The sequence below is a fragment of the Panulirus ornatus genome, chromosome 40 (assembly GCF_036320965.1).
Source record: "Panulirus ornatus isolate Po-2019 chromosome 40, ASM3632096v1, whole genome shotgun sequence".
Taxonomy (NCBI): domain Eukaryota; kingdom Metazoa; phylum Arthropoda; class Malacostraca; order Decapoda; family Palinuridae; genus Panulirus; species Panulirus ornatus.
In genome coordinates this window covers 15,429,117-15,446,247 of record NC_092263.1, presented here as the reverse complement: position 1 = coordinate 15,446,247, position 17,131 = coordinate 15,429,117, and the positions used below count along the sequence as shown (strand labels likewise).

The window sequence follows — 17,131 nt, the reverse complement described above, 5'->3', positions numbered from 1 at the left end:
ACACCTAACCATCATGGTGAGCTCCACATACCTATAGGCAGTACTATGATAGTTTCCACCTTCATAATTTTCAAATACTCTTCGTTGTTAAGGTGGTGGAAAGATCTTGTTGGAATTACCAATACTGTAAGGTTTATCTAAGTTTGCTTCCACAGCGTATGATAGTTTAGATGGTCGGAAACGTTTATGTGTTTGTATTCTATAACACTTTCACAAGTTACATGTATCGTTTATCAACTACAAGACAAAACAACAGAGCACTAGGGGAGATGAATGATATATCACTCTTAAGAACCTGGTTTAACTTTATCTCACAGAGACACATGCGTCTCTTATGCAGAGGGAGCTAATGAAACAGAAGTAGTTGTACCTTAACATCAATTTCGAAACAGAACCATTTGATGTAATGAGCGAGTCTGCTTGAAGTTGCTTGCCTGTGTTTTATTGTGCATTAGTTTATGTTTATCGATGTCATTGTCTCTCATTTCTGCGCTATAGACTTCCCCTTGTGGTATTGCGCCAATTAAAAAGTTTGTATTTGAAAAAATATATGTGTCACTGCGAAGTTCTTTTCAACGAATTATGAGTAACGTATTCGAAATAGTTTAAGACTTCGTAACTCTGACCTCATTAAACGGGTGTTCTGTCTCCTTATTATATACAAAGTATATCGCCTGGAATGCATGAGTCGTACCCAGTAAATCCGTCTCTTGATTGCTGAAATGGTTGTCTGGAAAGCCAGAAGACCTATACAGCACTTCCATGTTCACAGTATCTGATCAGAAGAAAAATAAGCAACACACATCACTTCGTAAAAGAAAGTCTGGATACCAGAACATTAAAGTGTCCTCGACAGATTAAACTATTCGTGCGTTCATCTGTGGAAACGTGCCTTTAACCTCTTAAATACAGTCTTTTGTTTTGATCTTTTTTAGTGGATATCTCGTTTTATGAAGAGTTACAAAATGTGTATGAACTCTTTACTCTGCAGTACATGTAGAAAAAAAAGATTTTGGCAAAGATTCCCTCAAAGTCTTTGCATATGATGGAACATTTAGTGTCTTTAACAAGAATCTTCTTTAGTTTGGTCATTCTATCAGGTTAATAAAGCGTAAGACAAGATAGAAAAAAAAAGAAAGGAGTCATATCCCTGACGACCGAGATCCTTACTATTCCATACCAATGTATATCATAATTGTCCTGATAATGCTAAAGTGTTTGTGTATAATCGTCGTCAAATCCTACTTAAAAAGGATCGGTCATACAGTACAGTTATCTCTCATACACGTCATACTGACAGCACACTAGTCTTGTAGTTGGTCTTGCTTCACTCTGACTAAAAGCAAATTGACATACTGTCCTTACGATGCGAATCAATCTAACGACTCGAGCATAACACTTCCCTCAGGCAGTTTTCTTGTCATCGACTCGAGAAGTTACATTACAATGCTTTTAATGTAATCATGCCAGCAATAGGAAGCTTTAATTAGATACTATGTAATTGCAGAGGATTCTTCTTGTATTGGCTGGCGTGACACTTCTGGCTGCCTTAAGCCAAGCTGGCGGCCATGGTGGCCATGGTGGCCATGGAGGTGGCTACGGTGGCGGACATGGCGGTGGACATGGTGGAGGCTACGGAGGCGGACATGGTGGAGGCTACGGAGGTGGACACGGTGGAGGCTACGGTGTTGGCGGCACATCTAATAACAACTACAACATCGCGGGGCCAAAAGGTGGATACGGTCATGGTGGCGGTTATGGACATGGTGGTGGCCATGGTGGTGGCCATGGTGGTGGCTACGGACATGGTGGTGGCCATGGTGGTGGCTACGGACATTAAGTTCATGGGAAGTAAATGTCCAACAATCAAAAATGAAAAATAAGATAGATGAATCTCTGTTTAGTCCAGTGAGGCACATAACCCTATCTATGGCTCCTCACAAACTCGACTCGATCATCTATGCCTGCCACTTCTGTTTGTTCCATAACAACTGTTGTAGAAATAAGAGATCCAATGTCACGTACGCAGACTTAATGATCATAGAATCCCTTCTGCTGTCAATGCAATTATCCACAAGTGGTCACATTGTACTATGTATACTTGATATCTACAATGACCTTCCATCCTCTGTCCCTTTAAGGTTGTTATAAGTGTAGCAGTGGCTGAAATATATATTTATTTTTGCATATTTCAAATTTTTCATTCTTTTCCTTATTCACTGCAATTCGTGGGAGCAGTTCCATTATAACAGGGTGATGTCCACATGTTTCCAGAGCATCAGAATCATGGAAAACCTAAGAATGGGAGACCATCTAGATGTGGGGCCTCCGGTGACTTGGTAGCAAACTAAGCGTAAATCCTTGAGTTGTGTGGTTCAGTAGAGACAAAGGCCTTGTCGAATCGCGGAGCTCCATCAGTGCGATGCATATAAGTACCAGGGTCTGTTATTATGCACAACTCAGCGTTTAACTCTTAGGAGAATTCACGCCAGTTTTGTCGAGGATTTGTCTGTCTATAAAGCCCTCCAAGGTAAAAAGCCCCAATTCAGTATGATTCTTCAACGTATATAGCAAATGCTATATACGTATAGAACACTAGCTTTGCGATATAGTTAAGTGGCAAGGGAAGAATGTAGGGAACTTGTGTACTTGTTCCCTGCAATGTAGGTGATGAAAAGAGGTAGGTGTCATATGAGCTAATTGCATATAGAAAAAGAAAGAGAAAAAGGTGTCGACGTAAAGCTTCTGAGCAAAAAGTGAGCAGTAAATATCTTACAGACATTGCTCAACCTTGAATGTTCGCTGCTGTCACAGGGACCTTCAGCTGGTGCTACTGCAAACCACAGCTTTTCCGTCGTTCACTGCTACTAAACATTCCCGGAATTCTCCTTCATAAGCCATCAGCACGTCCATGAATACATACACATCATGAATGTGTCTTTGTCTTACATGATTATACTCACTGTTATTCTCTCAGATATATTCTAAAAAGTATATTTTTCGTCCATGCATCATGTTAGTTACAGATATATGTTTTTTAAAGAAATTCTTCTAAATTCTATATTCAAAACATTGAGATAAGATAATGAAAGATTCATTCTCTTTGGCTGAAATTACTTTATTTGGTATGAAGATCCTTAATCAGAATTGTGAAAAGAGATGTAAGCTCAGAATTTAATAATAAAGTATATCTAGAATACAAACAAAGAGTAAAAAGAATTATTGCCACAAACTTAAAACTTAAAGATTGTAAGAAATAAGTGCCATGCTAACAGGCTCATACAGAGAACAGTTTTATTCCCTACGTCTAGTGGCAGGTTTCTGGCCACTGTTATCAGACACATTGTTCGTAAAAGAAAGATTGTGGCAAACATGGCCACATTTTTACCCATATTCACCTTAGCCTTTTGAGCATGACGGTGCCATCCTTGGTATCAATGACGTGACCTCTGACCTGACGTGACCTCTGACCTGACCTTTAAGAGTTAGATCAAAAATGAAGCAACTACACTTAAGGGACGTACTATTGTACCGAAGGGTCGTGCTGATTGCTTAGGGGTCGTGGCGCCAAGTGGTTCACTATGGCTTTGCCTGGTCAACCATGGATGACCTATGACGATCACTGGATTTTCTCTGACTGTCAGCGGAGCTGTCATGGTCACCTCTATGGTCAATATCAGTGAAATCATTTGGACCAGCCTCAGGGCACGTATGACCACGTCTTTGGCCTCCTTTGCGAGAAGTGTTGTAGCAGACAACACCAAAAAAGAAGTTCATGGCCAGAGATTTTCATAACTTGTCAGCACGGCCGTGTCTTAGCTTTACCCATTTGTCATCATTGATGGATCTTATTAGTCCAGGATGATAAAGAAGGTCCTGGGAGACGAGGGGGTATCAGTCTATGACCCTAAACTCAGGATGTGAGACGGAGGAGCTAGGAGGGACGATAACAATGGTCCTTTTTTTTTATAGACTTCCTGGCCGCCTTTCCACCTGAATTGCTACTTGGTCACTACTCTCTGAATCACCAAGACTTTCACAGGAATATTTCTCACAGTTCTTGCCATGACCCTGAATGAGGTCGAGGCCACCATATTCCTGATCTTTAGCCACACAATTTCTGCAAGTGATGTCATACATGTCTCCTGTGATGACCGTCAACATACCCAATGATGTTGTTATTCCGACGTCTCTCGCCAAACCTGTAGCCATTGTCGCTATGACCTACACGCCCGTGTCTTCTGTCATTTCCATATCTGGTATTGGTGTTATATTCATTTCCTCTGTCATACACATAGCCATACACAGCACGAGGGTCATGTCTAAGGCCTGGTGCGTAGCCACTACCGTTTCCAAGAGGTTTGAAATAACCATTTCCCTCACTGAAGGTGCCAACATGCTCATATCTACCATCAGGCTTGTGTCTCTGCTTGTAATCAATGGCATAGGAATTACCAGCAACACCTTCATGTTCAGAGTCGTACCCTTCAAGATGTACTTTAGCAGTACTGTGGTCATACAATATGCCATAATCACCATCATTACCTGCGCTGTTACCTCGATCATAATCTTCCCTGTAAATACTATCATATCTGATGGTGTTACCATACCCTGGGTCTCCACCAAGATGTGTGGTGCTCCTACGCACGTATCCTTTACCATATCCACCAGTGATTCCCTTCCAGTATCCTCCACAGCTGTAGCCATGGTGTGTATGTCCTTCGCCATAGCCATCACCATGGGCGTGTCCATTACCGTACCTACCAATAACCCCTTTCCAGTAGCCACCACAGCTGTAAGCATTATGACCTTGGTGAAATGGCACATGTCCTTCGTAATGACTGATACCATTAACTACTCCGTAATCATTGTTAGGCGGCCTGTCAATATGGTGATTTCCATGGCTATAGCTGTTACCGTACCCAGTCTTATGGCTATGACCCATATCATGTCCATATCTGTTATCATATTTGCTGCTATGGCTATCACCAAACCCACTAGCATACCTATCGCTGTTGTACATATCATTACGACTCTTGCCGGAGTTGTTATCTCGTCTGGTATTGTATCTGTCACCATGACCTCTGCCAGACTTGCCACTAGTGCCCCCAGGAGCACGTCCTGCTACATGATCTGTGCCATAACCATCGCTGTCTTGTTGTCTTCCTCCTCGTAAACTGGTGTGGCCAGTGACCTGGTCTCTGTGGTTGTGGGGCTCTCTATGCCCATAGCCATGGTTATGGGTATGATCCACGTGTCCTGAGACATGATCGCTACCATGTCCTCCTTTATATCCATTAGACACAGGGTGTCCCCGGCTTTCTTCCTTGCTGTAGCCTTCGATAATTCGTTGATCATATTCTCCTGCATAGCCAACACTGCTACGTGTGACCCAGTCACCTCCATGTCCACTCCGATGTCCTCCTCCACGTCCTATACCTTGTCCGAGTACGTGATATACATGTCCAGGGCTACGATCAGCTTGGGTCAGACAGCTCAGGAGGGCTGCAGCTGGGACCAGTCTGAGCAGAATATTCTGAAAATAAGGAAAAATATTAGTGAAATTATCAAAAAGTATCGTCATGTTATCTCACATACCATCACCGGCTCGCTCATACCCTCAACTCTCATCTGAAAATGTCTTAGTCATTAAGTCACCATAATCAAAGTAATCACGTATGATAAAGATAACTATGAGATCACCTACAGTCATGTCGAAGGTCACCAGTAACAATCACAGGTCACTACTATCCACCATAGGTCACCACTAACCACTGACGATCATTAGAAACCACTATAGCTCACTACTAACCATCAAAGGTCACCATGAACCATCACAGATCGGTAGAAATCATTAGAGGTCGTCCTAAACCACCTACTATCATAGGTCATCATAATACATTATCCTCAAGAGTCATCACTACTCATATATGTTCCTTACAAACTATCACAGGCAATAATCACGAGCCAAAGGTCATCAAATATCATGAGCAATCATTAAAGGTCATGAAACGAACACAGGTCATCAGGAAAATGAACACATGTCGTTACAGGTCATAACAAATCGTCATTAATCATCTCGTAAGTTGTCACAAGTCATTAATATGTATCTTTGATCGTTGCCAGCCACCATCAGACGCAGGAAATAGCTCATCATGAACTCGAGGATATAACAGCTGAAGACTTTCAGGTTACATTAAGCATTTTGTATATTTTCTAAACAGTGGAGCAACATTTTCTTTTATTACTTCTAAGACTAGCAATATTTCTTTATATTTCATCTCTATTTTCATTTTTAAGATTTGTAATATTCTTGTGTGTGTGTGTGTGTGTGTGTGTGTGTGTGTGTGTGTATCAAACTCATTGTTAACAATAACACAAACATAAATTTTCTTTTATCGTGCAGGAAATTACAGTCTAGATTGAAATGTGTTTTGCCTCTCACGGCAGTTTAGCTTAGAAGCAAATGACATACAAGAGCGCCACATTAACAGCAGTAACCTCACATTTGCCCATCCTTTCCTCAAATTTTAAAACAATTGTTACTTATCATCACCTTAAACTCTGTACGTATGAGCATTCCTGTACGCCAGCGCATGCGCTCAGACTTATTATACATACGTACAGGAACACAAAATGAATATAAATGAATATACAGGCAAACAAGCACAGGGACACATCATATTGAAATTACAGATCCTGAATTTGTGATCAAAAAATTAATCAATGTGAAATCGTGATCAGGTTTACGATCATTGTACACACACATGTCCTTGCTGTGGACCAAGTCAAGCAAAGAACATGCACGTGTTATATGCTCGTTCATCTATTTCTGTATACACAGTTATTCTGATATATGTCTAGATGCTTTATTGAATATCAGATACAATGTGTCAACTTCACGAACATATACACACACATATTCACTTTGAATTCCTTTCATGGGGATCCAGCAGTTCTGTGGTTGCACTCCTGCAGTTTTGCGGTTGCGTTTCGATCAGTAGCATGAAAATGATGGCTTCTATTGGTTCCAAAAATTCTTTGACGATACTAAACTCCCTTTCGTTAACCGACAGCAATATAGCTTCGTCGAAAGTGACTCCCCACACGCGATGTATATATAGTTTCACTGAACGCACTCCATTTTCACAGAATTTTTCTTTAGATCTTTCAGTTTTGGGTTCCAAAAAAAAAATCGACTCGGGTGAAATGATACTTTCCAAACCTTCTGAAATGAGATCAGAGAAGCACAACAAATATCTACAACCACAGACTACAACATCTCTGGGCACGTCAGCATCTCCTGCGACGTAAATCTGAGTCGAGTCCCTGCTCACAGTGGTGGCTGTGTTGGTATACCTCGCACCTTTCAAGAAGTATATTGTGCATGTCTCGTACCTTGTATGTCGAGGTCAGGCGTACCATGGCTGGCAATGACCTCTCGCTACACTGTCAACAACCTGACTCCCTCTGGTGCCACAGACACATGTGCTCTTATAACCTATGTCTGGTTCCGCCTCACTGCTGTCTGAAGACGTCAAGTATTGAACATTTTTCCGTGGTGGTGAGTGAGGAAAGTAGGTCCAGCATTTTTACTTTCTGATTCCTCCCACATGTCCGCCTTTCTCTCTCTCTCTCTCTCTCTCTCTCTCTCTCTCTCTCTCTCTCTCTCTCTCTCTCTCTCTCTCTCTCTCTCTCTCTCTGGGCGTCTGATCACAGCATTCATCCTCATAGATTTATCACAATGAGCATAGAAGTATCAGAGAGAGAGAGAGAGAGAAAGAGATAGAGAGATTAGATCTGAGTTAACGATCTTCACTTCTTTGAACACCTCTCCTGTGCACGAAAGAAAACAAAAGAAAAACCCCACTAGTTTTAGTCACACTTTGCAAGAAAGAAAAAGAAAAAGGAACACAACAAAAGTTGCAGTCGACGTGGCAGTTCCAGAAACGAAGAGGACATCAGACAATGGCTGAGCCTGACACACACATCCAAGCATCCTCACACTCACAATAGCAGACCAAGAAGAGGCCAGCGAGAACCAGAGATACAGCGAATCCTGGGCGTCTGTCTGCTATGTTACTACATTACTGCTTGATGTTTAACGTTAACAAAATGTTTGTTAATGTTAATTCTGATATCAAACAAAACTTCAGGTCACCTTTACTGATGTGAGAACAGCGCTTCATACTAGGAAGAATCAGTCCTGTGTACTATCGAAGACAGAGAGAGAGAGAGAGAGAGAGAGAGAGAGAGAGAGAGAGAGAGAGAGAGAGAGAGAGAGAGAGAGAGAGAGAGAGAGAGAGAGAGAATGCTAGTCAAGTCTATGATGATATGAGATGTTTACATTACGTCGGTAATAACACAATGGGGGTATTTGTTTTACATTTATTTTCAAATTGATTATCGTAAATAGATTCTGTTTACATGATTTTTTTTTTTTTTATTGATTTCATTTTCTTAGTTATATATGAAAACTTCCTTGTTCTTGTACTAGACCGTGGTCCAGGGGGCATATCATCGACGCTAGACGACTCTAATGATCATTTTCCGTATCCGTAGCCACCACCATGTCCACCATGGCCACCACCATGTCCACCATGGCCACCACCATATCCACCGTGGCCACCACCATGTCCACCATGGCTATAGGTAACAATATGGCCACCACCATGTCCTCCATAGCCTCCACCGTGTCCTCCATGGCCACCACCATGTCCTCCATAGCCACCACCATGTCCTCCATGACCACCATGCCCTCCATAGCCACCACCATGTCCTCCGTGGCCACCACCATGTCCTCCATAACCACCACCATGTCCGAGGTTAAAATGGATGGTGGCTTTACCACCTCCGTATCCACCTCCGTGTCCACCACCATAACCGCCACCATGTCCACCACCATATCCACCTCCGTGTCCACCTCCGTATCCACCTCCGTGTCCACCTCCGTATCCACCTCCGTGTCCACCTCCGTGTCCACCACCATATCCACCTCCGTGTCCACCTCCGTGTCCACCACCATATCCACCTCCGTGTCCACCTCCGTGTCCACCACCGTGTCCACCTCCGTGTCCACCACCGTGTCCACCTCCGTGTCCACCTCCGTGTCCACCACCGTGTCCACCTCCGTGTCCACCATCAGGGGCAGCCATGGTGAAGGCTATCACGCCCGCTAAGAAGAGAACGTATTTCTGAAAGCAATATGGAGAACATTAGACCATAGCAGAGGAACATACATTATACATCAACACAACCAAATCAGGCTCTCTAACGTCAATTTACATATATATATATATATATATATATATATATATATATATATATATATATATATGTGTGTGTGTGTGTGTGTGTGTGTGTGTGTGTGTGTGTGTGTGTGTGTGTGTGTAGCTATGACATTTAACTAAATATCACCATTATAGGCTCTGTGCAGTGAAGAGACTTTTATCAACCTGAGTTACACATTCATTTCACTTAACGCGCAGTGAATGATTGCCTTAACCAAAAGTGCTTCAGTCTTAGGACGTCACTTCCACAGGTGTATTGTTTGCTGGTTTGTTTGATATGCGTTGTTCATTCAACTCACTTTCGAAAGTAAGCATCGACGCCCGTCCTACTGCCTCAAAAACATGAGACGTCACCTCTGGTGGTGGTGGGTTGAGATGGCCACGATGGAGTGACATGTTTGGGTAAAAAAGCGTTTTACGAAATAAAAAAGAAATTACTCTCAGGTTAAGGTCGGTAAACCCAGAAAAGTCTGAAGGTAAAACTTATTCACACAAAACTTCCACGTAAGTACACTAAATGTCTTCCAGCAGAGTATGATAATAGATTTTATTCCTTGTAAATCTACTTGATTTTCGAGCTGTGGTCATGAACAGAAGACTTAAGAGGGGAATCAGGTTGTACCAAAGGTTCCAATTGGTCTTACCATCGTGTCTGAGAGAACACAGCTGCTCAGGTATCAGAGAGGTGACTGCTGCCCTCACACTCCGGCTCCAGACTTTTATAGTAAGCCGTAGCACATCCTTGATATTGACCCTTCGGCTGAAAACGTGTTGGTCCAGAGTTTGTCATTGACATTCTATCATAGCATTTTCTCTTAGGAGAAGCTAAAATGTCTGCTTCATCAACGATGCATGAAACCAGTGCACAGTTAGGAGATAATCGAGATGAAACGTTGAGTACTAAGTACTGAATATAGCACTATGTTATACACTTGATGTATATCAGCGAAAGCTTCACTTTCACAAGTAAGGCTAATTATGAGAGTGTCCTTCCAGCTGGGTAGTTGCGTCTGTTACTGAAGCAAGAAAGGTTGTTACAACTTTATTACCATCAATTGGTGATGAACAGCATTAACATATTGATGTATCACTATGTATACATGTACAGTGAGCCACTTCAGTACACCCAGACGATAGACAACTGCTAAAAATGTGTTTCCTTTTCTTATAAGTTTCTACGTTCTTGAACTAACACCTGGCAGGCTCCCTAGTGTTCGATCTGCCTTCCTCTTTAATAACTATATGTAAGTAGGAATGAATTCTGTGACTAATATATTTACGCTGTTTTAATGATGCTTAACTGAATCATCATTAAACTTCATGCAATTTTGAACGTTCATAAGAAACCTTGATGAAATGCAATTCTGTATCACAAAACAAAGGCAAAAAAAAAGGAGTATTTTGTTTTAATTGCTAGGAATGATGTAACACACATAAACGACATAGAATGGCTATACAGTAGTTGAATTCGAACAGTCACAGCGCTAAGGAATTTTAGAAAACTGGGTCCCAGGTGCCACACCCTTTAGAAGTTTCTGCACGTCACTATATCGTATAGCATTATCTGTGTACTCCCACAGTGTTACGGGTAAAGGCACGTCACATCGCCAGGTCATGAGCGATCTTACAGGAGTTACTGAGGTAGAGAGTATCATAGAAAATTGTCCAGTTCTCTCTTGCCACCGCACCCGACAGGTTCCACTCGGTGTTCAGGTGTCTCCACCAGTCATCCAGTCTTATTCTACATAGCCTAATGTGTAGCAATATGTATGTATAGATTGTCTCGTTCATACATGCAGGATGATAACCTACATATCATCATACCAATGGATTGTATATCATTTTAACAGATCTCTGTGTAATAGACTTATTTTCTATTACTTTTTTATGTAAATCTAAAATTCTTATTGTTCTTTTCTTTCTCAAATTTAAATTTATATTCAGTAATATTGTCACACTTGATGATATTGTATCATTATCCTCATTATTCCAAATGTCATCATAAACAATTGTTGGAATTACTTTGTATGTGCTATTTTTACATCATATCTATTCATCATTATTATCATTATCGAGGTATATGGCAGGGAAAGTAAACAGGAAGCGATCTAGTATAAGAAACTGTGTGTAACAGATATATGTATATCACGTGATGTTTGCAGTGCTATAGATATATCATATATCGAACCATTGCATTTTCTAACTTTTGCAAAGTAAGCATAACCACAAGTCTGCAGGCAGACAGTATATAGCAGGTACGATGTTCGTATTCTATATTTGCTTGACTGCTCAAGTATATATAGCATCACTATTAGCGGATTTGTACATGACTGGACAACATACCACCCATGAGCCACATTCAGCCTGCTATCGTATTTAGCAGTTTTATTACTATAGTATTTTCGTCCCAAGAAGGGACTAATTCAGCTGGTCTTGCTTGAATATTTGTGTCGGAGTTGTGGTGTCATCCCAATCATACACTTATTTCTCTAGGGCCATGAATGTCACATACACATCTCTATGTTTCTCCAGCTACTTCTGACATGAATATCTTTTGAAGCAGACACCTGGTCTACATACACACCCCTCCTACCACTCCTGAGGCCACATTATTCCTAGCTAGTGTGATGGCCAGAGCTTGCTCCCATCCTGCCACTGCCAACTCACCAGTACACCTCATCAAGTACACAGAGAGACCCCAGAAACCCTCTCAAAGGTCTCCTGTTGCTTTAGGGTTACATCTCACGACGGAGCATGGTAAGGTGGCCTCCTTCTGGGGCGGGAAGGTCTTCGGCGACATTATACTTTTTTCGTCCACTGACGATGATAAAACCTCGCGCAAGGTGAACTCCTGCTCGCAGTGTTGCCACATGCAGCTGAAGACCGAATATATATATATATATATATATATATATATATATATATATATATATATATATATATATATATATATATATATATATATATATATATACTGTGTGTGCATCTTCTGGATTGCGAAGGTAATGATATAAAGGAATACTTATTCGTTTTTATTTTGAAATTGATTTGAAGTTCATAGATTTACATGATTGCATGATTTCGTTCGTAGCGTTTAATTGTGTCCGTATATACAGAAAATCCCTCATCACCAGGTTGACCAGAATCTGAGAGAAACAGAGATGATTATTTTCCGTATCCATAGCCACCACCATGTCCACCGTGGCCACCACCATGTCCACCGTGGCCATATCCACCGTGGCCATAACCAGCAGAGAAGCCATAACTATATCCTCCGTAACCGTGGTTGAAATTGATATAAGCTCTGCCGCCGCGTATCCACCACCATGTCCACCACCGTGTCCACCACCGAAGCCGCCACCATATCCTCCTCCGTGTCCACCACCGAAGCCGCCACCAAATCCACCTCCGTGTCCACCACCGAAGCCACCACCATATCCTCCTCCGTGTCCACCACCGAAGCCACCACCATATCCTCCTCCGTGTCCACCACCGAAGCCGCCACCATGTCCTCCTCCGTGTCCGCCACCATGTCCACCTCCGTGTCCACCATCAGGGGCAGCTATGGTTAAGGCAACCAAGCCTGTTAACCCCACGAAGAACAGAACGTATTTCTGCAAGAGATTTGGGAAGCATCACATAGTGGCAGAAGAATACACGTTATACATCAACACTACATAATCAACACCTCGATTGTCTAGCAAGACGAAAAGTACTTTGTAAGGAATAAATCCTTCTGACTTTTCCATGTACAGACGTAAGTGATATATACATTTCGTATCATCCTACAACCCTGAGCTTCTTTTATGGAGCAACCGTCGTAATGAGGCTGCGCTCCACGCAGGAGCAGTTCGCTGTGGGAGATTTGCGATATATCTCTGATGGTGTGACTTAACAGTGACAAACTCTTTGGATACAAGTGACATTGCTTTTGGACGAGGACTGCCAAAGTCTGGCGAGTTTGAATCCGAACTTTGCTTGCACAAACGTAACATCGAATGCCTACGTTCATCTTGCAGTATAGCGCATTACATGTAAGCATCATCTGTGGAAGTAAGCATTAAGACTAAGAGGAACCAGGAGGTCCCAGGTCCCAGGTCCCAGTTGGCCTCACCATTGTGCTAGTGAGAACACAGCTGCTCAGGTATCAGAGAAGTGACTGCTGCCCTCACACTCCGGCTCCAGACTTTTATAGCAAGCCACAGTGCATCCTTGATATTGACCGTTAGTTTGAAATTGTCTCCAACTTTGTCACCGACATATTTTCAAAGATTTTTTTCTCTCTCTCTCGAGATAGAAGCCAAGATCATTGCTTTATCGCCTTTGCATGACCCAAGAACCTTCAAGAGACAATTTGGTCGAAAGATACTTGATTCAGCTTCTATGAACACTGTAGTATGATCCTTACGCTCAACACTAAAGAATCGCTATTTGAACGGTGAAGCAAATTATCCTACATCCTTCCAGCTACACGTTTGAGTCTGTCAACAGAAGAACAGATGTTTTCCTGGATCCATCTCGTGTGATCATTAACAACGTTATGCCTTTAGTAAGTCACATCACAAAACTGGTGTATAGATGATGGAACTACTTCATGATCAGGTGCCAGACAAATGCTGAATGCTTATGTTTGATAGTTTATCCGTATTTGATCAACTAACAGCCAATCACCAACCCATTATGGCCTAATAAGTTATATCTAATCGTCTATTTGAAAAATAGTATACTTTGACAAAGTTGAGATATGTACTGCATATCTCATTTGTTTACATGTAAAGTTGGATTAAAATCTGTAACATATGTGATTGCGCAAGTATTATACTTCTTTCGTTTGTAGTGCCTATATTATTGATGATTAAATGTAATACGATTTATATAGGATTTATGAAATCACAGGAAATGAATATAGATCACTCTACAAATTCAGAAAAAAAGTTATCCATGAACCATACTATTTTGTAGTGATAATCAGACATGACGCAACACACACACACACACACACACACACACACACACACACACACACACACACACCACACAACAACAACAACAACAACACTGAGAGTGTCAATATAGAGTTGCATTTGAATGGTTGCAACACTGAGGAATTCTAGAAACTTGGATCCTAACGCTACGATGACACACCCTATGCAAGTTTTTGCATGTCACTGTATCATGCGTCATTATCTGTCACTTGCATATCATACAGTTTCACGGTTAAGGGCATATTAGGAGAGTTACAGCAGCAGAACGTATTAGTTTTCTTCAGTTCAACCTTGTCATCACAACCGTTAGGTTACTGGAAAATTATGCCAGTCTGTTGAGCAGTAAATTTACAGTACCTTTCACTGTCTAGCAATATAGCTGGCTTTCTGTCCATTCTATGAAATGATGGTCCTGTCTGTCTTCTGTCTGTAAACACGCTGAGGCAACTGCTAGACGCACAGTGACTAACTGTCGTACAAAACTGCCGATAATTCATCTGTTTCCTTGGCAGTGTGGAAACTGATGGCTGATGCAATGATGTATTGTCAGGAAAATATATTCTTGTTAAGTGGGAAATTTTTGTCGATGATATGGGAGATATGAAGAGGAAAACTGGAGGGGGTGAGTACTTATACCAACGATCAATGCTATTCCACCGTTCTGTGGCACAAAACAACAATGTTGTTGTCGTCCGGTCGTTTGCTCAACGTCATTTAGCTAAAAGGCTGAGTAGCTTTATTCTCTACATACAAATGATGATCTATCCACTCACGTTATCAACAAAGAAGATTCTATTAAAAGACCATAAGGTTCAAGTCTATAAAACGCAAAATCGTTGAGCTATGTTTCATTTTTGTGAGACTGTCGAAGGTCTTAATTTCGGTTTCCTGAAGAGGATCTTAGTGCCTATACAGACACACACAGCTCCAAGATATAGTCTTATATTTCTTCGTTGTGGGTTTTATAGTCATGTATAAATGTAACATTACGTTTATGTAATGTAGATGTTAATTATTTGTCAAATACTCAAATTACATAAGATATTCTACAATATAAAGGGAATAAAAATGTCACTGCTTCTTTGTCTTATTTTATTTCGAGATTGATTTGATATCATAATTAGATTTTGCTTTGCCTGATACAATATTTTTAGCATTTGTTTGTGTGTATATATGAAAAATTCCTGCTTCGTCCAGAAGATTACGATCCTTCAGCAGGGACGCGGGAGAACTCAGATAATCATTTACCATACCCATAGCTGCCACTATGTCCACCGTGGCCAAAACCAACACTGTGGCCTCCACCATACCCACCATGTCCGAGGTTGAAATTGACGGTAGCTCTACCACCAGCGTATCCACCTCCACGTCCACCACCATGTCCACCACCGAAGCCACCACCATATCCACCTCCGTGTCTTCCACCGAAGCTGCCACCAAATCCACCTCCGTGTCCACCACCGAAGCTGCCACCATATCCACCTCCGTGTCCACCACCGAAGCTGCCACCATATCCACCTCCACGTCCACCACCAAAACCACCGCTGAAGCCACCACCATATCCACCTCCGTGTCGACCACCAAATCCACCACCGAAGCCGCCACCATATCCACCTCCGTGTCCACCAAAGCCACCAGGGGCAGCCATAGTGGCGGCAACCAGACTTGCCAGTCCCAAGGAGATGATGATAAGGTATTTCTGAAAGAAAATGAGGAACCATTAGAGATCAGCAGATGACGGACATTACGTATATATCAGCGTATCCTAATCAACGCCTCCATCATTTCCCTGCTTCTGACTGCAGCGCAGTCTTGAAGCTGCTAAAACCCAGTACAAGGGATGGGAAGGGTATGTGATTACGGAAAATGAAGTTATCTTGGTGTGATTTTCTAGCAAAATGATTCATTGTCGTAGAAATTTTCTTCCAATAAAGGGACTTCCATAGTATATTATCAAATATTCTCTTTTTTTTTTTTACAGTATTTTATAAACGAAAGATCATCATTCATCTTTAAACTTCTCCACATGAAGTGTGAACTTTAAGATTCAGTTGTGGTTTGAGATAGATCAGAGGGCGTGGCACTGCCGAGTGACGATGGAAAATGGTATAAGACTCCAAAATTTCGGACGTTTGAATCTGCGCTTTGTTTTAGCACAAAGTTCACAGATTTGTAATGACTTTTGGTAGGTGAAACACGACGAGGGACTGAGGAAGACCAGGGGATCTCAAGTACCACTTGGACTTACCATTGTGCTAGTGAGAACACAGCTGCTCAGGTATCGGTGAGGTGACTGCTGCTCTCACCACCAAGCTACAGCCTTTTATAGCAAGTCGCAACGTACCTTTGATATTGACCCCTCGGTGGAAAATAGATCGAACCAGACTTTCTCATTGATTACTATTTCTCTGCTGTTTTTTTTTTTCTGTTGAGAGAACCTGAAATGATTACTAAATCGGCATTACATGACACCAATACACGGTCAGCAAAAAGTACGGTTGAAACATGTCAAGTATATATATATATATATATCTATGTACGCACACGGTGGAAGGAATTGAGGAATGCAGCCGGATAATTTGAAAGAAACAGTTCGTAATAGATAAGGTAAGTTTGAAACGATTCATAATCGATAAAGTATGAAAACTGAAGAAAAGTAGCGCTCGAAATTTCATTTGAAAGATACATCCCACATCGAACGCCAACAGTTTCTCTCCTGTACACCGATATCTGTGGGGAAACATTTAGCATCACATATGGAAGAAAAAAACATGTATTCCAGTATTCCCTATGTCTATATCATTTACTGATTTTTCACTCCTTTTTTCTGTGGAACAGATGATTTATCTCCTGCAC

At 41.6% G+C, this 17,131-nt stretch overlaps 3 protein-coding genes and 1 long non-coding RNA gene across 4 annotated transcripts in view; 1 reads left to right on the top strand and 3 right to left on the bottom strand.

The window, feature by feature from the left end:
* Window positions 1-2,189, top strand: part of LOC139761585 (uncharacterized) — a 2,281-nt gene extending 92 nt beyond the window's left edge. The window contains exons 1-2 of the mRNA XM_071685845.1: window positions 1-16; window positions 1,508-2,189. The exon at window positions 1-16 is cut by the window's left edge and continues 92 nt beyond it. Coding sequence (XP_071541946.1) covers window positions 1-16; window positions 1,508-1,840 — 349 coding nt within the window. The 3' untranslated portion in view covers window positions 1,841-2,189. The remainder of the gene's footprint in view (window positions 17-1,507) is intronic.
* A 6,185-nt stretch (window positions 2,190-8,374) lies between these two features.
* On the bottom strand, window positions 8,375-9,992 carry LOC139761584 (uncharacterized). The gene is made up of 2 exons (XM_071685844.1): window positions 9,935-9,992; window positions 8,375-9,194 (listed from the first exon to the last, which is right to left on the bottom strand). The coding sequence occupies exons 1-2, from the start codon at window positions 9,935-9,937 to the stop codon at window positions 8,544-8,546; spliced, it is 654 nt and encodes a 217-aa protein (XP_071541945.1). The 5' UTR covers window positions 9,938-9,992; the 3' UTR covers window positions 8,375-8,543.
* A 2,317-nt stretch (window positions 9,993-12,309) lies between these two features.
* On the bottom strand, window positions 12,310-13,464 carry LOC139761583 (uncharacterized). Its single transcript, XR_011715554.1, has 2 exons — window positions 13,405-13,464; window positions 12,310-12,904 (listed from the first exon to the last, which is right to left on the bottom strand). It is a non-coding gene; the product is annotated as an uncharacterized lncRNA (long non-coding RNA).
* Window positions 13,465-15,353: 1,889 nt separating this feature from the next.
* Window positions 15,354-16,567, bottom strand: LOC139761581 (uncharacterized). Its single transcript, XM_071685842.1, has 2 exons — window positions 16,524-16,567; window positions 15,354-15,974 (listed from the first exon to the last, which is right to left on the bottom strand). Exons 1-2 carry the CDS (start codon window positions 16,524-16,526, stop codon window positions 15,516-15,518), a joined length of 462 nt encoding a protein of 153 aa, XP_071541943.1. The 5' UTR covers window positions 16,527-16,567; the 3' UTR covers window positions 15,354-15,515.
* Window positions 16,568-17,131: the final 564 nt, after the last annotated feature.